This window comes from Camelus ferus, chromosome 8 (assembly GCF_009834535.1).
Source record: "Camelus ferus isolate YT-003-E chromosome 8, BCGSAC_Cfer_1.0, whole genome shotgun sequence".
In the NCBI taxonomy this organism is placed as follows: Eukaryota; Metazoa; Chordata; class Mammalia; order Artiodactyla; family Camelidae; genus Camelus; species Camelus ferus.
In genome coordinates this window covers 57,265,408-57,292,172 of record NC_045703.1, presented here as the reverse complement: position 1 = coordinate 57,292,172, position 26,765 = coordinate 57,265,408, and the positions used below count along the sequence as shown (strand labels likewise).

Sequence of the window (26,765 nt, the reverse complement as noted above, 5' to 3'; positions counted from 1 at the left end):
CAAACTGACCTTGCTCAAGCTTATCAAACACACTCATCAAAAATGCACTTGTGGAACATATGGAATTTAGCATCTCTGAGGCTGCATTTCTGTGGACTGTGGGACTTTTTAGTGCTTCCTAGGATGCCAGGTGTTACACGCTTTTTGGATGATGCCTCAATCATGGGATTCACTCGGACTGAAATAACTGAGCAATGTATCAAGATTTTTCCCTGATGGTTTCTAGTTATTCTTAGATGAGGATCTGAGACAAACACAAATGTGGTCAAGATGATTCTTTGTCTACACTTATTCCCTGTTCATTTTTGTACTCAGATTGAACTTTTTCTAGTGTAACAAAGAAAATTACCTTCAGTTAGGACTTGGAATTTAGATAAAATCGGTGTGCCTCCCCATATTTCAGTGTACCTATCTGATTCTCAAAAGCACATAAATGAGTAGCCAACTCTAGAGAGAAGGTGAAGTTACAGAGATCTCAGGCACCTGCTCACCACTAAGGTTCAAGACTGAGAGAGCAGAAATGATGGACAGGGTTTATCACGACCAAGTCAAGACTGAAAGAAGGGACAATGGATACCTGTAAATCATCATGAAGGTAGAAGCAATCTAAGCTGAAGTACTAGATTTATACCAAAGCCTATGTTACTTGAGGGCAATTCTGGTTCTGGATGTGAAATTCAGTGATGAGCAGAACTCTTTCTTACCCATGTATGAGTGTGTGAGTGTGTGTGTGTGTGTGCTTGCACATGCTTTGGGTTAAACAGCTGTGCATGTGCATTCAAAGCACTGTACAATTTTGAAGCCTGATACTCTGTGTTGTTCTTCAAATGAACTCAACAGAGAAGGAGGAAGCCTCCTCATTAACACAGGGCATGCTGAGTTGTCACAACACTCTGAGTAAGGTTAGAGATACAGCACTGGTACCCCTCCACTGAAAGGCAGCAGCAGAGGTGAATTCTACCCTTAACTAGAGATAAGAAGGCCAACACAGAGATTAGCTTGCTGGGAAATGAGCACTAGAACCAGGACATGTATATTTACCCAGTAGGTGCTCAGAAATATTTGGGAAGAGAAAACCAGGGAAGGGATTGATCAGGATGACCCTGCCACATTGATCAAATATGACAGCTTCTTTTAGTGATGAGATCAAAAGGAAAATCATTAAAAATATCTTCTCTAAGAACACTTGGCATTGATTTTTCAGCTGTGCCCCCTGAAAGCTCACAGAACTATAAAGTGAAGGCAGCAGTGATTTCTCTTTGCCTCAGTAACTGCTGAATCAGAATCACCAGGTATGCCTACAACTGCTCACACAGACTGGAGCCGCATAAAAATTTATTTGTGGAATTCTTCATGTAACATTGGTCTGGGGGAAAAGCAGATTTTGTGTATCAAGGGATATTGTGGTTTATTGCTGGTCTGTATTTCACCTGGCTTCCAGAATGTGATGGAGATACAAGCCCAAGTCAACTTTGTGGTGCAAAGAGCAAGGATGGCCGAGGGCTGTTTTGCTGCCAGAAATCCACCACAACACAACCCCTGTTCGTCTTGAAAATTGCAAAACCACCATCATCTTGTCAGAATAGACTCCATCTGCAATGAAAACATGCCTCACTCATTTTCGTGCAGTAATAAGAGTTATTTAGACAATTTCCTACACACGATCTAAATTATTCTCACAGTGAATGACTGACAGCTCAGGAACAGGATCCTGATCTAACAGAGGCTTAATTATTACTGACGGTTGTTAGAACACATTTAGGGACATTCAAATGGAAACCTATATGATGACTATAAGCTACTACTTGAGATTATTGAATACAAATGTATATAAATGAAGTGTCTATTTAACACATTAGTCAAATTAGTAGCTCTTAACATCTGTAGAAATAAAATAAGAAACTGTGTATAAATGGGTAAAAAAATGAAAGGAGGGAGTTCAGGCAATTATTTTAGTCAGAAGCAGTAAGGAAGAAAGTTCTTCAACTCTTCAAAGAACCAAAATTATGTTCACGTTAAACTTGTGAACTGGTGCTGTTGGAAGAGAGGTGTTCAAGGCTCATGTCCATTTGGTTCTCTGATGGGATGAAGGGGAAGGAAGATGTCAGCACCTGGAATAATAGAAATGTTTAATAGTTTTTAGAATACAATTAAAATGAGAATGCCAGCTTATTCATTTAGGTTATCTAACAGAATAAGAATTAAATACTCCAGTGAATGCATTCTCATTCTGAAAATCACTCCCTCAGCCCTGCATGGTTCCATATGTCAACCTCTGTGTGTATATTTTAAAGAGTCAAATTGTGTGAGTCCAACTCCAAGGACAGGGATTGAGGAGAGAAATCAATTACTGTGGAATTACAGGGAAGCTTTATGCAGGAGGGTGGGCATAAGACTGCTGTTAATCAAAGGTAAGACACAGAGTGAAGAAGGAGATGGAAGAAGAAGGGGCTTCTGATGTAGCGGAAATGCTGACAGAGGTGCAGATATCAAGTGTGGAGGAGCCAGTAAGTATCCACGCCTTATTAACTTGGTTTACGAAGACAACAATAATAATAGCTATTATTCACTGAACTTTAAATAGCCAGTCAGAGAGTTTTAGACTTGAAACAATGAGCCAAAGGACATTCCTGTAGTCTTTCAGGATAGAAGGCTCAGGCTTCTTCCTGGAACCATCATTCCTATCCAGGTCTTATCTCCTAGACGGTTGTCCAGTCCTAAGTGTCTATTTTTAATACACACAAATTCATGAGTCTTACTCTAAGCCATAGACACCCACGAAGTTCTGAGGAAGGTAGGTAAACTAAGTACACAAAAAAAAGCAAAGTTAATGTTTTACTATTAGTTGGGGTTTGGGTCACAAAGGAAATTCAGAATTGAAACAGGCCATCAGAGAAGCCTTGTTATATCTCAGCTTGTCAGACCCAAGTAATTTCAACCCTGTTCCATCTTTTCCATGCCCACTCGACCCCAAATTTCTCTGCTCTCCAAATCTCCAAACTTTGAGTTTGAGTGATATCATCAATGAAGAAGTCCACTGATGTCACACACAACAGAACTCGGTAAAATGGAGCCGTTACCTCCCACAGTAAGAATATAGCAGCAAACGGTTAAACAAACTGTGGTACATCTAGACAATGGAATATTATTCCATGCTAAAAAGAAGTAACTAGCAAGGCATCAAAAGACTTGAAGAAAACTTAAATGCATATTACTAAGTGAAGGAAGCCAGTCTGAAAAGACTACATACTATATGATTCCAACATGTGACATTCTAGAAAAGGCAAAACTAGGAGACAGTAAAAATATCAGAGGTTTCCAGAACCTAGGGGTAGGGAGAGGTGACTAGACAAAGGAACAGATTTTGACGGCAGTGAGAATACTCTGTATGATATACTGTAATGGTGGATAGAAGTCATTATATATTTGTCTAAACCCACAGAATGTATACCACCAAGAGTGAGTCCTAATGTAAACTATGGACTTTAGGTGATTATAATGTGTCAATTTAGGCTCATAAATTATAAAAAATGTACTATTCTAGGGGGAGTTGTTGATAGTAGGGTAGGCTACACATGTCTGGGGGCAGGGAGTATATGGGAGACTTCTGTACCTTCTTCTCAATTTTGCTGTGAACCTAAATCTACTCCAAAAAAATTAAGTGTTTAAAAATATGTTTACTAGAATTTAAATACTATTTGATCTGTTGAGGGTTAGAAATAAGAGAAGTTTATTACTTTTCCTGTTTGTACACAAATGTTTGTATCATTCCGTATCTGATCATTTTTTGATATAAATCCTTTGCTGTAAAACTTTTCAGTCGAGATGTTTATTTTGACTCTTGATGCATATTAAAAAACTGTCCTCCAAAAAAATTGTACCATTTATTCTATCTTCAGCTCCACTTGAGTGTCCATTTTACCACATCCTGAACAATACTACATGCTATCATTTTGTAAAATATTTGACAATTTGAGAGGTATAAAATAATTCCTTTTGTTTTCTTTGGTTACTAAGGGAGAGTAAATCTCTTTCATTATTTTGAATTGTGTATTCCTGTCTATTTCTTCATTGTTTTAAATTTAAATAATGATATTTATTGTAATATTTTCAAGTAGTTATAATTTTTTCACTTTTGTGAATTTTGTTGTAAGTAAATACAAAATGTAAGTCTGATTAACCAAGCACACCACTCTGTGGAACAAGAATTTCCTGGCAGGAAAGCTGCTAGAAGCAGTGTTTCTGAATTTCTGCCATTGAACACAACCCCTCAGATCACATGGTCCTATGAGGCCAGGTCATGTGCAGTCAGCAATCCCAGGATCCAGGGAGCCGGCTTAATATCTCTGTCCCCTACTTTCTACGTTTAGGTTCAGCGACTTTGTTCACTCTGTGCTGTGAACATTTTAGCAATATCTCTACCAAGCAAAGTAATTTTGCTGAAGCACACAATTTCATTATCAGTTTGCCATACACTGGAGTGTGTAATAACATTTGATGGCCACTCACAATTTTACAACCTAAGAGGAAACTTAGTAGAAATAAAAACATCCCTAGCGTTCCTAATATCATATGGATTTCACCAGGCAGAACCTGGGAAATGAGAGGCTGGGAGAAGCTGAAACTGGGAAGTGGGCAGCCTGATCCCACTGCAGAAGACTAATTTGGAGGCAGAACCCTGCACCCAAGGAGTACTGCCTGGGCTACCATGTTACAAGTCTCTGGAAGGCATCATTCTCAGAGAACACAGTAATAACTGTACCCTGGGGCTGTGCAATGCAGAACCCCCTCCTAAAACTAGGGACAGAGTCAGGCAAATACTTCAGCAGGAAAGGGAGAACTCATGTTGGGACCTTGGAAATGAGAAGTAATGGAAGAGCCATGCAGACTCTTTCAATGGCCAAGTTGTAAGGCAGGATTTCTCTAGAAAAGGGATTGTTAAGAACAAGTATTTAAGGAACTGTGATAATATAGAAGCTACCAGGGAGGGGACTCAGACACAGAAATATACAGAGTTAGGTATCAGACTGGGTGATTCAAAGTGGGGAAATGATAAACCCAGGAGCTCAAGACTAGGAGAAGTTGGGGTGATTCTTGATTCTTGTTGAGCTGAGAGATGTAGCAGATACAGTTGGTGCCCTGCCCAGATCACCTTTACAGCCAGAATACACATACCACAGTTGCTGCCGTGTGACTGATAACAACCCAGAGCTGCCTTCTAAAAAGATTTGCTCTCAAACAAACTAGAGATGCCTCATCAGGAAGACTACACCTACCCGCGCCCTCTGTGCCCCATAAAAGAACTCGGCCAATGAATGACTTACTCTGAAATTCAAAAAATTGGCCGGCCTCCTTACTAACTCTGTGCTTAATCTGTATTCCAGAGCATCCTCATGGGATCAGACTGGATCAGACTGGATCAGACTCCAGCTGAGACATTGCTAGCTTATTCTCCTGCCCTATCCTGATTCCCTCCTACTTCTTTTGAGAACACACCTCAATAAATTGTTAGCCAAAGAATCTCTGCCTCTAGCCCTGCTTCTCAGAAACTCAACCTAACTAGGACAAATGGCCTGTAATCTAGACCATTGCCACTAAACTCAAGATGGTAAAACTCTTCCCAGCTTTTCCACTCCATAGCATGATTGATAGTGAGGCAATTTTCTCAGTTATTATTAGCACTGGACTCTTTTAATGTATTTGCTAAAATGAAGATTCCTGGGCTCCATCATAGTTCTATTAAAAAACAAACAAACAAACAAAAAAACCCCACCAATACTGAGGCCAGAGCATCCTGGGAGAGTCTCATGCACTTTAAAGATTAAGAATGTTGTCCTAGAACTTAAAGTAGGAAGAAGCTATTGATGGAAATCGAGTGGGTGGACAAATGAAGAGGAGAGGAATGAGGCTGAAGCAGAAGTGGAGACTTACTGCAGAGCTAAAGCAGTGTGATGCAAATAAGAGGCATCTATTCCCAAACAGGGATTCAGAGCTGGAGATGCCTAATAGAGAATTACGTATCCTTTGTTAGCTGGTGTCACTTTATTGACCCTTAGGGCTCCTACTTATAAATAGAATGAGGCCTCCACTTAACAACTCATATGCATATAATGGCGATAGGCTGAAACAATAAGCTAGGTGCTTTAAATCAGTTGGAAGAAAGGGCATTACATAAATACAAATTCTAACAACCATCAATACCTTCCTGGCTGAGTTTCAAAAGCACAGCCAAGTTTTAAAGCCTTACAATATTCATGAAGCTATAATGAACTTCAAGAGGCTTCAGATTTAATCTTCAAGATGTCAGTCAATGAAAGGTATTTCTTATTCAACTTCTAAATTATTCTTAACTGAAGGCAGATAGTATCTGCAACAAGACTTCTGCAACTGGAGACTTACATTTGCTCTAAGAGTGAGACTGCTTAATGGATAATTTTTCTCATTAAAGTTTGGTTGAATTCCAAAGGGAAAAAGATTTTCAAATGAAGAGAAATTCTTTACATAGGAACTTATGCAAGGAGGAGGTCTAGTCAGATATCACCAGAACCATGGAATGGTCTTGGGCTGAGAGAAAATAAAATTGTCAAGACAAAGTCCTAAAGCTTATGGTGATTTATTAGTGGGGAAAAAAAGCATCATGGCATACTAATAGCATATGAAGATGCAGATAATGACACATTAGGTGATTTCCACCCCCTATAGCCCCTCTCATTACAGCCCATCTGCTCTCCCTGGGACTCTTCCACACTTGGCCAGACATAGGATGGTGGGAAGTGTATATGGAGAGAGAACAGCAGATTTGCATTCTGGTCTTAGCTTTTCCATGTTGACCAACTGCAACTGTAAGTCATTAACAATTTTGGCCATGGCTTCTCCTAATGTATTCAGAAGGATAATAGGGTCAAATTTCTAGACATTATATGAAAAATTTTACATAGTATTTGTGTTGTGTGGCTATGCACCAGACAGTAAACCTTTCTGGGTCAAGGTTCTTCATCTTGTACAATAAGAAGGAATAATCTAGGTAAACACCAACATTTCCAGTTTGGATTGTAAGTATGTGCAGAATGCTATACTAAAGTTAATCCCTTGGCTGAGGACGAGGCCACCCAGCTACCTGTGATTGTCACCGACATCCTGGGGACTAGCAAGAAAGACTAAAGAGCCCAGTTCTTGCTGGTCGCTGTTTTTCATTTTCTCATTTTGTAAACCTTCCATCAAGGCTAATAATTAGGATCAGATGTGCCTATATTTCACTCTCGGCCAATGCTTACTTCCTGATAGGAATTCTAATTAGCAGTGGAATGGCTGAAGACTGAGCAAGCCAAAGGGAGGATGAAGAAGGGAGGAAGAAGGAAAATCAGCCTGAAAGCAAGGATTTTATAATAATAATGTGTGACTTGAGGTTTTCCCATTGTATCTTTCTAGACTTGAAGGAAATAAACATGGGAGGGGGGCAAGAGAGAAAAACAGAAAGAGAAGAATATGGGAGATTTTTCTTGCTTGAGCTGGGCAAAAATATGATGAGTAATAAAACATGGATGTAGGAATCAGCACCGCAGGATTGAGGGTTTTGTCTCTAGGTTCTTTAAGCAGTTGTAGCCAAATCAACCACTGTTTGCAGGCATCTGAGGAGGAGTTTAACTCTTTCCTGGGAGCAGCACATTCTGAATGACAGGAATGATCCCTTATCAGGCAACCAGTCTCTCCCACTAGCTGAATCCCACCAAAAGATGACAGATGATTCATCATCTATGCCTGCCCACATTACTACCAGGGTATTTAATAAAATTTATGTTTAATTTCTTTCCTCACCATTGTCCTAAAGAATCAAAACAGAGATGAGGGAAAAGACTTGTTACTTAGATTAGGAGAGAATCCAAAAAAAAAAAAAAAAAAAACAACTAGTAAAGACATATTTGAGATACATCGATGTTGTTCAAATTCCAGCAGCTACTCCTCAGAGAAGTTATATTGTAGGCATAATAGATATTAATGGCCCTCCAAGATAATGTAACTGAAATTGTAGAAGTATCTTTTATGAAGACAATATGCTTTGAAAGTGGGTAAGGAGTAATAGCTTTTAACTTGTTGTGGTAGGCAGAAGCACCCTTACAGATGTCCAAATCTTTAGAAGCTATGAATGTTATATTACATGGCAAAGGTATTTTGTCGTTAAGGTTGAGCACCTTAAAATTAGGGGGATTATTCTGGATTAACCAGGCAGCTCCATTCTAAAATACAAGAGCCTTAAAAACAGAGAACATTGGCTGGCTGGGGTCAGGAACGTGGGGACAAGACAAATAGGAGCGATTTGAAGCACGAGAGGGATCTGACCCATCCTTGCTGGAGCAGTCATATGGAAAGCACGAAAAAGTATATGGGAGACCTGCAGGAATACCTGCTGTCTGACAGGCAGCAGTGAAACAAGGACAAGCTGCAAAGAACAGAATTCAGCCAACAACTTAAATGAGCTTAGGAAGGATTCATCCCCAGAGTCTTATGAGGCACTACACGACTCAACTGGACCAGTAATACTGAGACTTGTGACCTCCACAACTGTGAGATAATAACTGGGTGTTCTTTTAAGCTGCTAACTTTGTGATCATTTATTAGGGCAGCAGGAGAAAATGAATACAGCTCTCACTGGCTGAGACACATGGTGCATTAGCCTCCAGCCAACTACAGAAAGTAGATAATGAGGGACCCCTAGGAGAGCACAACTAGCTTTTATATTTCATGAAATCTACCACCACAATAAGTACTGATCTAGGGTAGTGGTCTAAGGGTACTTCCCTCAGAATATCTAAGAAATAAAGAAATGCTCATTTCCCTGAAATGATAACTGGACAGTGTGCTATTGCCATTCTAGTTCTATGATTTTTTTTTCTGACTTCCAAGCTGTTGAACACTCTGAAAGCCCATTTTTCTATCAACCAGCTGACTTTAAGGCCATCCGTCAATGGCAATTGTTGGCCCAGACTGTATTTTTTTACTGTCACTTACACAAGATCAAAGTCATCTTCAAAAATAAACATGTTTGAGGTTAGAAAGCTTTCTTCTGAAAGAAAACAGAACAAAACTGACATCTATTTGTACACTGCTTACCTTCCTCCAAGCCTTATGAAGAGGATATTGAGACTCTCATTCTGGAGTAAAAGAAATTAAAGTTGCTCCCAGCCCCATAACTAACAAGCAACGTGTTAAGAGATCGAGATTCATTTTGTCTGCCTCCTAAGCACAGGGGTCTTAAAAGGACTTATCCAGATAATAATTAATTATATCCCTTGCTTATGAAAGGCTTCTGAATTTGAATTCAGATTTGCAACTATATAGATATACATACACAATAGTGAAATAGTCTCTGTTCTTTGGTTTGTACAATACCTTTTCCAATTGTTTCCTCTTCACTATTTTACCCTAGCTAGGAAAAAAAAAAAAAACAAACAAGCATAAAAACACAATAGTATCTTATTCTACAGAGATTGATTCTTCCTCTCCTAGTGCCTTTCTCTTCAAGCGGGGGCAAACCCTTATAGCCCTGGCTAGGGTGGGACATGGTTCTAAGTGGGTTCCAAGTTAAGATGAATACATTCCACCAAAATTCCAGGGCAGCTGATGGAACACTCCCGACAGTTCCTTGAAACCCTTTCCTGCTGGTACCTAAATTCTGCCACAGTGTTGGCCCCCATCACTTCTTCTTCTGGGATTCCCCCTTGAGATGCATGGCTGCAGGGCCCCCTGAACTGTGTCTTCCTGCCTGAATCTAAACCTCACAGTCAGCACATTTTTGATAGCCTGGGCTTTCCTATCCTGTCAGTTTCTGCATCTCATAATTAAGCACTGCATTATTTCAGCCTATCTTGCTGTTATAGATGCTACATCATCTTAGTTAATTGTATCATGTGAATATGTCCCATCACCTCATAAGACTACAAATTTCTGTGAGCACAGACATCATGCTATTAATCTTGTGCACTCCACAGCATATCATTACACACTGACACAGCATTTGGGACATAACAGTATAGAGTAAACAGCTCGTAGGTTCATTTTATTTTACCTAAAGTAGTTGATTTTTCCTGTCCTTGTTACAGAATATATGTATTATGCCCTTTTTATTCCTATATAAACATCAAGGAACTTTAAATAAAGCATCACTGTAAAATACATGTAACTGGTAGAGTGGGGATAGCATCAGGCTGACAATGCAGGGTTTAGATGTGGGGAAGAGAAAGGAAACAGAGAAAAGAAGAAGAAAAAAGATTTTTTTTAATCTAAGATAAAATTGAAAACTTAAATTACAATATTGGATCAACAATATCACTACAACATTTAGGAATTACGGTTATGTGTAAGACAAAAGTTTATAATGTAAAAACGAAAGGACCAGAGAAAAACAAATTTGAAAAGGTCACGGGAATATGCGAAAATTTCCCATAGATTTCTGTTGTTATTTTAACATTGCTTTCTCAGTAAAAACTTTAAAAGTACATGAATTCTGATGGAGGCAGTAAAAATATCAGTAGTTGCCAGGGCCTAGGGGGTGAGGAAGAGGGGTGAAGAGGAGGAGCACAGAGGACTTTGAGGGTAATGAAAATACTCTGAGTGACACTATCATGGTGGACACATGTCATTATACATCTGTCCAAACCCATATAATGAACAACACCAGGACTGAGCCCTAATGTAAACTATGGGCTCTGGGTGGTAATGATGGGTCGATGTAAGTTCGTCAGTTGTAACATATGTACCACTCTGATGAGGGGTGCTGATGGTACAGGAGGCCATGCATGTGTGGGGGCAAAGAGTATATGGGAAATCTCTGTGCTTTTCTCTCAATTTTGCTGTGAACCTAAAACTGCTTGTAAAAAAAGTCCATTTTTTTTCAAAAAAAGATCATAAAAATAAAACAAAGAAGTACATAAAATAGATAAAATTAAAATTAAAACTAAAAAGTACATCTATTCTCTCTGAAAGTTTCTCTTTCTTGAGTTATTTTCCAAGCTTAAAAAATGATTGTGTCTAAAACAACTGACAAAAATCATTTTCACAGAAAAAATGAAGACCAATGTAACATCAATCTTCAATATTTTTCCTCTCAACCAGCAGTTTTGGAGGGAGACACAGTGTTCATCAGGTTACCTGGTCATGACCACACAGTCCTCCCTTCCTGCCATTCAAGAAACTTCCTGCTATGCAGTTTGGTAAATTGTGTTCATAGTTTACATAGTTTTGCACTGTCTTTTTTCCCCCTGAAGCTAATAAAAAGCCCATTTGACACTGGCATGTTAAGCCAGTAAGGAAGAAATCTTAGAAAATTTGAGGAATATAACATTGTCTAAGGTAAATATTTTATCAAATGAGCTTGCATATTTAGGTAAAAAGATAGGAAAATTAAATGTACAGAGATGAAAATAGAACGGATTCCCATTTCCAATTCTTAAAAGTTAAAACTGAGGTCTCTATGCTACAAAGGACAAATGAAAATTCAGCTTCATGATAAAGAGCAAATCAAAACTCATTTTTATTTTAATAAAGCCTCTGAAGGAATTAATTTTGCACCCATAAATTTTTCAGATGAACAAAATTGCTAAGAGAGGAGAGATAAAGACTTGGTTTTCATTAGAAGTCGGTTAGACTTAAGGTTTCTAAAATTAAGTCTAGAAGGTGAGGCCTCTCTAAAAAAGAATTGTAGGCACGGCTATTGGCACACATTGTGATGTGATAATCTAGTTTTTTTTTTTTTTAAACCTACACTTTTTGAAAGAGTTTTACTAATAAAAAACTAAATCTACCAGGATAAATTAAAAGACCACTGAAGATTTAAAGTGGTCCTTGTGCCCCAATATTTTAGGACCAGGAGGCAGATTGAAAAAGTTGCTTGGCCCCCAAAGAAGACAGTGCCGAATGCTTCATCAGAAGAGGCCAGAAAGGATGATGGAAAAGGAAGGACCTCACTGAGACTGGATGCAAAGGCCATGGAGAACACCACATGAGGAGCTTCTCCCAGGGAGCACATCAGAGCCCACTCAGAGAACACTTCCCAATACCAGTAAAGGGCATTTGAGATATCTTCCTAATGGGGATTTTTTGAATTTCTATGGACCAATCACTAGGACTTTGCCCTTTCCAAAAGGATTACTTTTGTAATTATTTCACTGCCCCCCTCATTATGCTTTGGGTGCAGAGGGATCGCTAACTTGTCTCTTTCACACTTGGGACCAGAAAGAAGAGGAGCCATGTTCTGCCTGATCCTAAATTTTGAGCCTGATCATTGGGTGACCCGCTGTGTGATCTCTGTTGGGAGAGTACATGAATATATTCTGCATGAAGAAATTAGATTTATCTAAATGATTTCAACCAGAAGGACAGATTAGATTTATCTAAATTATTTCAGCCAGAACAACTGATCTGTGGTTCACAAAATATTTGCTGTTGTTCACAAAATATTTGCTGCTTTTTCCTGGGAGAGTATGATACTTCTCCACTCACTGACATCAGGTCAGGCCTATGTGACTCTCTCTGGGCAATAAACTATTACTAAAATTAGTGAATGTCACTGCTGAGTAGCAACTCTATGAGCCAACAAATGATTTGCCACACCCTTTTTTTCCTCTGGAATAATGGACAGTGTTCCGGACAATCTTCACTGTCGGCTTGGTTGTGGAGTAAAGATGACCTGGAGAAAAGGCACAGAAAATCTGCTTGGAAATGGGACATGGGAGAGAATCAAGTCTGTACTTTGAAGGTATTGGAATTTGGGGGTCATTAGTTATTGCAGCATAACCTAGTCAGTCCTAATTCAAATTTCTGTTTCCACTTTGTATTTATTTATTTCTAATTTATCCTCATGGAAAAATGTGGACTGCTAAAAAGGGGCACTCCAAAAAATCTTGAAGGGAAGTTTACTTTGCTTAACTAAGAAATTATGGATCTTCTCACACTTACTAAGAGCCAAATTTATTAGGATTCTTATGGTCAGATCTTTGAACTAATGATTATATAAATTGGAAATCCAAATTTAGTATGGAATGCAGAAAAACGCAATAGACAGAAACAAGGGCACTAAACCCAAATCAGCTTGATTAAATTGACAGTCTTTGGCAGGATTTGTGTTGTTATTGCCTGTAGTTTTGGAAGATGACCATGAAGAAACAAATATAACTTTACATTATCAAGCAAGCCCTGAGAGAGTTTAGAATTTGAAACCTAGGACTTGAAGTTTGAGACAGTGCTGTCATCTGGGTACAAGGGCAAGATACTGGGGTGTATAGGGGTGAGCATGGTCAGCACCTGTTAAGCTCAAGATCTCAGTGTTTATGCCTCTCTAGGTCTTTGCAGAATGAAATAATCTGTACATTTTCTTTAAACCAACTCAGATTCACTCAGTAATTAATACACAGATAATTGAGAAACAAACTATGATTCCCCAAGGGGCCAAGGCTCTAGCTCTTATAGACAGCCAGGCTCATGGAGAATATCTGACATCTTAGTGTATGTCTGTGGGAGAAAGATGGAAAACTATTTATATAGAGTGAATTGACGGATGAGGAACAAAGAGTATTTGTAAGGACATTTCTCTAGTTGCAGCTTTACAGGAAGTTGAATTATCCAAGAAATTAGTTCTTTGTTTCTCTGTGGTAAGAGCATAATGATTATGATGTTCTCAATTTATAAAAGAACAACCCTACCAATGGAAAACCAAGAAACAGGGATTCAAAAAGTGTAAACAGAAGGTCCCCATGCATTCATATACTATTCTGGTCAGCCAGAGGCACATGTCCTCAACTGCCTGGATGCTTTACCATAGTGAAATTTGTTTTTAAAATCTTCTCCTAAAGAGTTATAACCTGCTTTTTTTGGCAGCTGTTAATAGGGCTGTTGCAAAGGAAAGAGCTAAGGAGGTAGCTAGTAGTAAAGACTTAGAGAGGTTAATCCCTTGCTCTGTCTAGGCATCTGCTGATGTCGGCAGAATAATGGGCGCTCAAAGACACATCCTAAAGTCTGGAACCTATGGATAAGTCAGGTTACATGACAAAAAGGACTTTGCAGAGATGACTGATCTTCCCTTGAAATGGGAAGATTTATCCTTGAATATCTGGTGAGGCTAATTTAACTACAAGTCCTTAAAAGTGGAGAAACTTCTCTGGCTAGAAAGAGATGTGACTATGGAAAAAGAGCCAGAGAGAGGCAACATTGCTCGTTTAGTATAGGGAGGAAGAAACCACAACCAGAAATGTGGATGACATCTAGAGGTTAGAAAAAGCAAGGAAACAGATTCTTGCCTAAAGTCTTCATAAAGGAATGCAGCTCTGTTGACACTTTGATTTAGTCCAATGAGACCCCTGTCAGTGTTCTAGCCTACAAAACTGTATAATAATAAATTTATGTTGTTTTAAGTCAGTGAGTTTATGGTAATTTGTTATGGCAGTAATAGAAAATTAATACATTTACCAATTGCCCAGTCTAGACATAGAGAAATATAGTGTTTAGTCATGACTTGTTGGTTTTGAAATGCCAATGTTTCAAACAAGCATACTAGTAAATAAATATAACAAACAGAGATTGATTCAGCATTATAAATTAGTAAATTCTCATTAGCTACCACAGCTGCCACAGCCAGGGCCAAAATCTTGGCAAGCTCTCAGCTTGGACAGTGATATATGGTTCCAAATTTTGAAAGTTAAAGAAAAATAGAATGAGAGAGAGAACTAAAGGGCTCATAAATTTTAAATATGAGTTTCTTCCTGTCCTTAATATAAATATTTGGCCTCACCCCAGAGATTCTGATTTAACTGGAATAGCATGGGATCCAGATTTGTACAGCAGTGTACTTTTTAAAAAGCTTTCCTGGAGATTCTAATAAACCAAAATGACCATAAATAACAAATGTTGGCAAGGGTGTGGAGAAAAGGTAATCCTTGTACACTGCTAGTGGAAGTGTAAATTGGTGTAGCCACTGTGGAAAACAACATGGAGGTTCCTCAAAAAACTAAAAATAAAACTACCATATGATCCAGGAATTCTACTTTTGGGTACATATCCAAAGAAAATGCAAACACTAATTTGAAAAGATACATGCACCCCAATGTTTATAGCAGCTTTATTTACAATAGCCAACATATGGAAACAATGTAAGTGTTCATCAACAGATGAACAAATAAAAAAAATGGTATATATTTACAATGGAATACTACTCAGACATAAAGAAGAATTAGATTTTGCCACCTGCAACATGGATGGACTTGGAGGGTATTATGCTTAGTGAAAAAAATCAAAGATAAATATTGTATGATGTCACTTATATGTGGAATATAAAATATAAAATAAACTAGTGAGCATAACCAAAAAGAAACAACCACAGATGTAAAGAGCAAATTAGTGCTTACAATGGGGAGAGGGAAGGAAGGAGGAGCAAGATAAGGATGGGGGATTAAGAGGGATCAACTGTGTATAAAATAAATACATAAATATAATGTATAAAATAAATAAGCTACCAGGATCTATTGTACACCAGAGAGAATATAGCCAATATTTTATATTAACTATAAATAGAATATAACCTTAAAAATTGTGAATCACTGTCTGTACACCTGAAACTAATATAATGTTGTACATCAACTATAACTCAACAACAACAAAAAAGGACTACTGCTCTAAAGGACAAGATTCTTACTCATACCATACTAGGGTTTGGTTATTAATTTATCCAAATGTATTAGAGTATTACATCCAGATCCACATGAGGCAAGTCCCCACAGATTCAATTCACTGACACTTCTAATAAATTCTAAATACTTGTCCCCATGTAGTACCAGTGGATTCCCAACAAACTTCTATAATGATTTGTGTCATAACTATGTTGTTTACCAGCCAGTAACACTCAAGAGAAAGGTCAATTAGTAAATAAATATAACGGCCACATAGAATTATGACATGCCATTGACATAGGTCCAAGTGATTATGGACTTGGGTTTGACACTCCTTCATATAGCTCTTTGGTGTGAGATTTGGCAAGCCTCTCCCACATATAAAGTATAAATGCTCCAAGGATACTAGTGTGTCCTAGAGACACAGGTGCTAAAGTGTAACTGGTGGGCTGATTACATAAGGTATAGTATCAGGGCATGCCCACTCCTCAGAGCACAAATGTAAATTATAACTTGTGGCATGAGCAGACACTAGGGAGTTTACAAATAGGGAACATATTCAGGAAGTTGTTCAGAGATACATGGTGACCCTGTTTCCATAGTAACAAAAAGGATATTTCCAACACTAGGTTCACAGTATGGATATAAGATATTCCCTTCATCTTAACCATCACCTCCAAATAGCAGAAGTGAGAGAATGATGGAAAATTTTCAGTGTTTATCTCCTCAGTGTTTGATATCTTTATGATTCTGTTTTTCCCAATCATATATGTATCTCCATAATGAATAGGACCAAGGAGGAAGTAAAAAGTTAAACATACATCTACCACAGTATCCAGACTTTCTACTCTCAGGACTTGATCCAAAAGAAATGAGAGCATATGTTCAAATAATGACTTGAACATGGATCTTAATAGCAGCTTGATTTGTAATATCAAAAGCCATAAACAACTCAATTGCCCACTGCCAGGTGAATGGATAAACAAACTGTGATATATCCATATAATGGAACACTACTCAGCAATTAAAAGGAATGAACTGTTGATACCTGCAATACAAAGATGAATCTCAAAATAATTATACTGAGTGAAAGAAGGCAGACAGAAAATAGGTCACAATGTATAATTTCATTCATATTAAAGTGTAAAAATTACAAATTAACTATAGTGACAGAAAACCAATAAGTGGCTGGGGTGGGTAGTGGTGCAATATATACAAATATCAAACCGTTATGGTGTATACCTGAAACTAACATAATGTTCTGTGAATTATAAAAAAGTAAATTAATTAGTTAATTAGTTAATATGAACAGAAACATGTGGCTACCACATTTGACAATGCAGGTCGAAAGTATTAATAAGAAAAAGGCAGGAAACAAAGTTAATATATATATATATATGTTGCCTTTCTATGTACTAACAACAAAGTATCAGAAAGAGAAATTAAAGAAACAATCCCAATTACCATCACATCAAAAATAATAAAATACCTAGTAATAAACCTACCTAAGGAAGCAAAAGACTATACTTCAAAAACTATATGGCACTGATGAAATAAATTGAAGATGACATGAACAGATAGAAAGATACACTGTGTTCTTGTATTGAAAGAATCAATATTGTTAAAATGGCCATACTACCCCAGGCAATATACAGATTCAGTGCAATCCCTATCAAAATGCCAATGGAATTTTTCACAGAAATAGAACAAATAATTTTAAAAATTTTTATGAAAACACAAAGTATCCCAAATAGTCAAAACAACTTTGAGAAAAAAGAACAGAATTGGAGGAATCATGCTCCCAGACTTCAGACTGTACTACAAAACTACGGTAATCAAAACAGTATGGTACTGGCATAGCAACAGACACATAGATCAATGGAACAGGATAGAAACCTAGAAATAAACCTATGCACATATGGCCAATTAATTTATGACAAAGGAAGTAAGAATATACAAAGGAGAAAAGATAGTCTCTTCGATAAGTGGTGCTGGGAAAACTGGACAGCTACACATAAAAGCATGAAATTAGAACATACTCTAACACCATACACAAAAATAAACTCAAAATGAATTAAAGACCTAAATGTAAGACCAGACCCTTAGAGGAAAACATAGGCAGGACATATCTTTGACATAAATCACAACAATGTTTTGGATCTGCCTCCTAAAACAGATAAAATAAAAGCAAAAATAAACAAATGGGACCTAATTAAACTTAAAAGTTTTTCACAGCAAAGGAAACCACTGACAAAATGAAAAGACAACCTACTGAATGGGAGAAAATATTTGCAAATTATATGGCTGATAAGGGACTAATATCCAACACATATGAACAGTTCATACAACTCAACACCCAAAAAACAAACAACCCAATTAAAAAAATGGGCAGAAGAACTGAATAGATATTTTTCCAAAGAGGAAGTGTAGACAGCCAACACACACATGAAAAGATGGTCAGCATCACTAATCACCAGGGAAATATAAATCAAAATCACAATGAGATCTCATCTCATATTGTCAGGATGACTATCATCTAAAAGAACACAAATAACAAATGTTGGCGAGGATGTGGAGAAAAGGGAAACTTCATACACTGTTGGTGGGAATGCAAATTGGTGCAGCCACTGTCCAAGACAGTATGGAAGTTTCTCAAAAAACTAAATTGAATTACCATATGACCCAGTAATTCTACTCTTGGGTATATATCCAAGAAAAGTGAAGATACTAATTTGAAAAGATAACACATGCACCCAAATAATCATAGCAGTATTATTTACAATTGCCAAAATACAGAAATAATCTAAGTGTCCATCAACAGATAAATGGATAAAGAATATGTGATATATATGCGTACACACACACACACACACACACACGCACAAGGGAATACTATTCAGTCACAAAAAGGACAGAATTTTGCATTTGCAGCAACATGGATGGACTTGGAGGGCATCATGCTAAGAGAAATAAGACAAAGACAAATACTGTTTGGTATCTGTAGGATATTATATGTGGAATCCAAAAATGACAGACTAGTGAATATAACCAAAAAAAAAAAAAGCATATTCAGATATAGAGAAAAACTAGTGGTTACCAAGAGGGAGGGACAATATAAGGGTTGAGGAGTGGGAGCTACAAACTATTGGGTGTAAGACAGGCTCAAGGATGTATTGTAAAACACCTGGAATATAGCCAATATTTTGTGATAACTGTAAATGGAAAATAACCTTTAAAAACTGTATAAAATTTTTAAAAATTAAATAAAAAATATAAAAAGGCAGACTCATCAACTATACTTCAATATAAAAAGAAAAGAAATAGTCAGACCAAAACTATGGTTATATAGTACAATATTATTTTCAGAACTTCATCTATGAGTGATAATGAGATTTGTCTGAGAAATTATAATGTCCAGATGGGACACAAGTTCAGTTCATTATTATTCTTCCAACCAAAAGATTTAAACACACCTGCTACTAATTGAATGTTTCTCAAAATTCTTATGTTTAAACCCTAATCTCCAATGTGATGGTATTTGGAGATAGGGCTTTGTGGAGGTAATTGGGTCTTGAATTCTTGAGTGTGGAGTCCTCATGATGTGATTAGTGTCCCTGTAAGAAAAGAGCTTGTTTCCTCTCTCTACCCTGTGAGGAAACCAAGAAAAGAGCCCTCACCAAGATCTAATTGCCTTGGCATCCTGATCTCAGAATTTCTAGCTTCCAGAAATATGAAAAATAATTTCTGTTGTTTAAGCCACTCACAGTCTATGGTAATTTTCTAAAGCAGCTCAAACAGACTAAAAATATCTAAGGCCTTTGAAACGTAGCTCCATAAGGCAACTTTTACCAGCATTGTCTGAGAACCTATGACTCCTGTTTTAAGGGTGTTTGTTTGACTCAGCTGTAACTGCGCTCCATTCATCAGCATTTTCTGTATGCATATCAGAATTACTAAGTGGAAGAGTTTTACTGCCCTGGATCAGGGGACTTTGAAATCTTCATTACAGGATCTATAAAAATGTTTGGCTTTGTTCCATGAAATGCAGGATGCAATACTGTACCATTCTTCTTACAGCAGGGAAAGACTGAGAATTCTAGCATTGGGTTAAGGAATTATGTTTCTCTGTTTAATTAAACCAACTATTGCTCCATGAGAGGATCATGGAATATCAGGCTATGGAGACCTTTTATCTGTTATCTATTGGCACAATAATGCTGCATAACAAACTATCCTGAGGCTCAGGGGCTTAAAACAACAGTATTTATTTAGTTCGTAAATCTGGGGGTCAACTGGGGCATTCTGCTGCTCTGGGCTGGACCACGACTCATCTCAGCTGGGTTTGTTCATGTATTAACAGTAAGCTAGTGGACTGGCTGGGAACTGGCTTATTCAGGATGACCTCAACAGAGAGGTTATCCTATTTCTGCTCCATGTCATCTCTCATCTTCTAGAAGGCTAACTCAGGCTTTTACACACGGCTGAGGGAGGACTCGAAGAAAGAGAGTGGGAGCAGGTCAAGCCGCTTGAGACCTAGACTTGGAATTAATAAGCTATAAGGGCAATCCAGATTCATGAGGTCAGGAACAAAACTCTATCTCTTAATCGAAGGAGCTACAAAGTCAGATTTTTAAAGAACATGGATACAGAAAAGTGTGAAGAATTGTAAAGTCTTCCACAAACTCCACTTAAGACTACTGACTTCTTGTTTAAAGGACAACGATATTCTTCAGGAATGAATATTGGTGTTTAGGCCAAACTTACAAAGGCAAAGAGAAGTTATTGCCCTGAGACCTAATGGGCTGAAGTACATTGGAACCCATTTCAGTCTACAGATCATCTTAATCTAGATCAAACTGCAATGGGCCAATTGTATACAGCCTTCCATAATAACTTAATTCAAAACAGAAATTCCATAAAGTTTATAACCTGATGACCTGATGAGGCAAATATATTATAAAAATTAGTACCAATCTAAAAATTGTGATTGGTAGTCTCCACACTACTGGGACGAGTATCCATATGATTGGAAGTCTTGAAATCTCATCCCATCAGACCTGCTGTCCTTATCTTACTGGTCCTCAGCTGTTGGTAAGCATTACAAATGCCATCAAAATTCTTTCATTATGTCTTGGGTAATAACCAAGTACAAGGATATACTAACTTTAAAAAGCATTGTGACCATCTGTTCCCAATTGGTACAAAGAATAAGGGGAAAAAGTAAAACTATGGCTATAAATACACTAGATTATGAAAAAGGTTGGTGGGGACATAGTGAACCCAGTAAACCCATACAGTTAATACACTGAGAGCCACAGCAAATCTTAAAACTGCCATCTTTCAGATGATGGAGGATGGTAATATTTGTTTTCAAGGGACCCCAAAACTGCTATGTTCTTAGACCAATAATTATATATTTAGTAATCTACAGTGAGGGAACAATCCAAAAATAGTAACAATAACAACCATGAAAACTCTGTACCATATTCAGTGGGTTTTTTTTTAATAAGAAGGAAAATTAGAAGCAACTAAATATTCAATAGTATAAGAATGGCTAAGTAATTATAGTATATTCATTGAATAGAATATTATGGAGCTATTAAAATGGTAGTTACAAAGGCCATGCAGCAACATTAAAAAAGTAAAGTATAATCCTAAGTGAAATTAAGATACAGAATTATATGTACACTATGATTATAATTATGCAAAACAACATGAAAAAGTACATAGAATTTCATGCAGTGATGGTGGGAGTTGTCTTTTGGAACTCCTTATTTTCAAAAGCCTTAGAAATATTCATATCTTTTGATTGAGTAATTCAACTTCTGGAAATGTATCTTAAGAAAACTGAGTGCAAAAAAAAATTAGGAAGAGGAATTTGTATTGCAACACTGAAGCTTTTTTTTTCAATTTATGAAGAATTGAAAATGAAATGGTTAAATAAATTATAGCTTGTTTGCAGCACATTATATAGTCATTAGGAATGAAATAATTTAATGACAGAGAATTTCATAAATTTAAAAGAAAAGGCTGTATTCATTTTAATAAGCAATATATAGAATTATATTAACTTCATAATTTAAAACTATAAAAAGATAAAAATATACTAAAAATTTAATGAGAGTATTTAGTAGAAATAAATTAAAAATTTAACAATAATTAACAGTAATTATATAAAAGCAAATTCTTAATCCTCTTCATCTTTCTTATGCTTTTCTATTTTTTTCAATTTGCATATGATAAGCATAGTAGTATGTACTGCTTTGGCCAACAGAAAAAAGTATAAAATCTTACATAGAAAAAATAAGTAATAAATAAAAGAAAATACCTATATTGGCACTGTGTAAGGATGATTGATTAAGGGTTGTGTGTTTATTTTTTTCCAGTTTCCATATTTGGAATGTAGTTATATTAAATTTATAATTTCAAAAACTATAATTTTTAATGAAATGACCCCTGTCATACATCATTTGTTTTATGGTAAGACATGACATTAATAATAACACTTTATATTTGTAAAAGGATTTACAGGTTGCAAAGCATTTCACTTGCATTATTTCATTCAATTCTCACACCTGTGTAAAGCAGAAATTGTTCCCATGTTACAGTTGTAGAAATTGAGACTCATGGGTTAAGTGAAGTCTTCCAAGTCATGTGGCAGATGCCTCACTGAACCAGTGCTGGACCCAATGGCTGAGCTTCCAAATGCTCTCTCAGCTTCTATGGAATCATTTTAGCAGTTCTCATCAGGAGTGATAAAGCACTATACCACTGCCAACATGACACAAAGGCTACAAGCAACTAAGACATTTATCGAAGGAGAGTGATGTTGATTTGCTTTATTCCTACTTTTCCACTGTCCTCACAATGATTAATTTTTTAGAAGTTAGACTTGGATGTTTCAGTTCGTGCTTTTCCAACATATCTCCAATCCCTTGATATACTCAACTAATTAAGCAGTGATGTAGATTTTGCATGAAGTACTTTTTAATTAGCCACAGTGATTCCCAGATTATTCATCCTGGGATCAGGACCCTTAATATTCAGACTGATGATCTAGTGCGTGTAAACTCTTTATTTAAATAGTGACATCTGAAATTAAGCTCAATAAAGGTTTCTATGGAGACTAACTGCAATTATCAAAATTTTCCAAAACACCAAAATGACCCAATTAGAAGAGGTAAAAATAAATGACAGGAAGAGCAGCTATCAATCAATAGTATGGAAAGGTTACTTCGACTTCTTCACATTAATTTTCATAAGTGTGTCTGCATATTCATTAGAAGACTATGGAATTCATTTGATGTTCAAGAATATTAAGTAGATAAGAATGATACATGGAGTGAAAGTTTATGTTGTTCTGCAATAACACTGAAGTCAATTTCATACAGAGATTAAAACAGAAGAGTAAGTGTACATGAATGCATACACACAAAGGTAACATAAATAAACACTGCTAAAGATATGATTCTAGGATTTTTGCAGCAGAAAAGATTAATAACCTTTATGAATTAGTTCCAAGTAGAAAAGTTAAATAAGTCTTCTGCCTTCCTTAGAACTAAGAACAAAGGGAAATATTTGCTGAACTTGACTCCAGAATAAAATGCAAATAAAAATATGTTTATTAAATTTTGTAATCACATAAGAAGCTCTTAAAAGTAGCTTTGAGAGTCAAGCATAATATAAGAATAATTACTGAAAGGGCCAATTTTTATTTCTTGCTATGAATGCTCACCAAGTTCGGACTTTAACCTTGATATTTGCATGTACAAATGAAAATTCAAAGTGTTATTGTACATGGCTGCAGAGGTCTAGCTTTTATTCCAAAACCTCAGGTCTCCAGATGTTTTCATGGAAATTCTTGTATAAAGACATCTAAGCATTTTTAATAAGTAGTATTCTGAATTTTCCTAATGAAACACAATGACTAAAATGACATATATAGTTGTATCACTAATAGGTATCTCAAACTTAACTCATCTGAAATCCAGCTCCTGATTCTTCTCCAACCTGCTTTTCCTGGAATCTTCTCCATCTCAATCAGCGGTGACACCATCTTTTCAGTTGCTCAGACCAGAGTCATTCTTCACAATCCTGTCAGCTTTTCTTCAAAATACACTCAGAAGTCAATCACTTCTCTCCATCTTGCTTGCCACAACCATGGCCCAATCCACCACACTCTCACCTGCATTATTACAAGGATCTCCTCATTCCTCTGCTTCCTTCTGCCTTTCTCCTTTCTGTCAAAACTTTAAAACTGCAGCAAAAGTAATTCTATTCAGAAAAGGTAAGGTTGATTCTGTCTCTGCTGTGCTCAAACTTCCCCATGGCTTCCCGTCTCACTCAGAACAAAACCAAAGTTCTTACAAAGGACAGTCAAGTCCTGCATGACCTTTTCCTCTGTGTGCCTCTCTGACTTATCTCTTACTATTCTGTTTACTCACTGGCTCCATCCAGCCTGAGCTCCTTACTGTTCTCCTCTTGAGTCAGGCATGAGAGTGCCTCTTTATATTTGCTATTCCTTCTACTTGGAATGCCCTTCCCCAGTGTTTGCATGGCTCACTCTCACATCTTTAATCAAATGTCACCTTCTCAGTGAAGCTTTCTCTGGCCCTTCTCCTTAAAACTGCAGTGCCTCCATTCCATCATTCCCTACCTTACCCCTATTCTTTACTTTACCTTCTTCAGTGCTCTTATGATTAGTTAAGTGAGAATATATTTTGCTTAATTTATATTTGTTTATTATTTCCCTGCACTGAAATGTAAGGCTATTGATAACAGTTCTTTTCTTTTTAGTTTTCTGCTGTATTTCCATCTCCTAGATTAAAGCCTTGCATATAGTAGGTGCTCAATAAGTTTTGTAGAATGTTGAATAAATTAAATATATTTCATTTTAAAAATAATAGTCCTTTACTTTCAAGTAAAGGAAAACTCATTGACTACATACAGTAAAAGAATATAAATTAACCGATCAATCCATTGCTAAAAAAATGACTGAGATTCCAGAGATCAACGTTGTACAGGGTTCTGTGACGGTTGCAAGAGCTCTCTATCTTCAAAGATCTTACAGTTTAAGAAACAACATGCATCAGAAACCAGAGAACAATAAAAGACAATCTATTACAAAAGTCTAAGTCCTAAAGTAGTCAAGTATTGTGAGGTAAAGCATGTATGTTCTAATTCCATTAACTATATGAAGCCCCTTCATCCTCAATATCGTTACTTTTCAAATAAGAATAATGCACTAGGTAATTTATTGGTCCTCTAGAATTCTTAACTTCTTTTAGTCTATTATTTGAGAGAAGTCAGTAGAGATACGTATGTGACAGAACTGGTTAACTATTCAGCATCTCTCTCCCCTTTTCCTAGCTCTCAGCCTCCCAAGAAGCCGTACCAAGGACATCTTAAAAACCTTGATTGATTGAAAACAGATTCACACCAAGCAAACTCTCAGTGAACTCTGCTGAACCTTAATGAGCCAGACATACGTCACTGCTGTTAAATATACTGGTATTTAAAATAATTTTCTAACACCAAAATGTGAATGTTATTAAAACTAGAAATGATTTTTATAATTAGCCATATTCTTATGCTGTCTTATAACAACTCATTGTCTTTGGTTGTTATTTATCTATATCATGTGTATTATCTGTTTTGATCTGCCAAAGAGACCACACATTTCTCTAGTTTGACAGTCATGGATTATACACCTTTCTGTCCGTTTTGGGGGTTTGTATATAGTGTTTTATATATGCGTTGTATGAATGAATGGGTTCTAGACATTTCTCAATAAAATCTTCCCAGCCTGTAGGAAATATGTGTCATATCACTGTGCTACAATACAAATTTGGTCATGGATAGAGACTTTAATGCCTACCCACCATGCTATGTTATTAACCCAGCATGTACTTTGAATGGCACTAAGACAGACCAAAGGGAATCTATCTTTGTCACAATAGACAATACTAGGGAAAAAAAAAAAAAACAAACCCAACAGGGGACAGCAGTGTCTATGCAGGAATGACAACACTCATAAAGTTACCGCATTAAGAAGTCTTAACTGATAGTTCCTGGTGGCAGGGGGTGGGGGGGGCATCCTGTGGAGTTCATCAAACCCTGTGCATTCCTGTTTACAGATGAAAGTATAGTTTCTTGTCATCTGTGCCCACATACACCCATGTTGGCAGTGTGTCCCCAGGTGACATTATCTCATCTTCTGCTGACTTTCATATCAAAGCAAGTCATAAAGAAAACGGGATCAAACCAGTGCTGCATACTTATATCTGTGGCTAACGTCTGCTAAGCATACCTGCAATAAAATCTCTTCCCTCTAGCCTGAATACTAGATACCTGAATTCTCAGTTTGCCTTTCCTTTGCCTATATTATTGGTTCTTCTAGCTTGTTCCACCAGAGACCAAAGCATCATTCCAGAATCTAGAAACATGAGGCAATGCACACTCCCTCCTCATTCTAGCTATTTTATAAGTTAAGTTGGCAATTTAGTTTTGATATCTCCAGCCTTGGCATCTTCTATGCTCACTCAACAAGCTGGAAGAGGTGACCAAAACCTGAGTTGTGACTTTGTGAATACGAGTTACCTGTGCAGATTCTTTTAAAGTTGGGATTTTCCTGAATGTGTCCTGGTAGGCGGCACTGGAACCGATGTTGCCAGAACTCAGGGAACCAAGGATTCCTTGTGTTAGTGTCCAGCCTCAGTTTCAGGAAATAATCATCAAATGACCTGACCTCTGGAGACTGTAGCTTTATCGTGATTCCCCCGTTGGCTTCCACCTCATAACCTTCAATGACTTCATCTCTGTCTGCCCAGCCATCACTAAAAAAAAAATGCAGGGATAGGGATGGGGAGAGAGAAAGACAAAAGTCTCACAAATAGGACTCTGAGTTATGCATAAATGAAGCAATTCAGCAAGACTGAAAGTCTATTTCAAGCCAGCACTGCTATCCGTAAATGATTTTTTTAACTTTTGTGGTGAGTTTGTTTTTCGCAGTAGTGAAAGTAATGATGAATATGATGAATAGTAACAATTACAAGAACCAACATTTATTGAGCATTTACTAGTCATCAGATTCCACACTACTCATTTTTACTG

The 26,765-nt window shown here is 37.0% G+C and overlaps 1 protein-coding gene across 1 annotated transcript in view; it reads right to left on the bottom strand.

The window, feature by feature from the left end:
* The window catches only part of GRM1 (glutamate metabotropic receptor 1), a 348,538-nt gene that overhangs the window by 73,690 nt on the left and 248,083 nt on the right, over nucleotides 1-26,765 (bottom strand). The window contains exon 4 of the mRNA XM_032485108.1: nucleotides 26,253-26,488. Coding sequence (XP_032340999.1) covers nucleotides 26,253-26,488 — 236 coding nt within the window. The remainder of the gene's footprint in view (nucleotides 1-26,252; nucleotides 26,489-26,765) is intronic.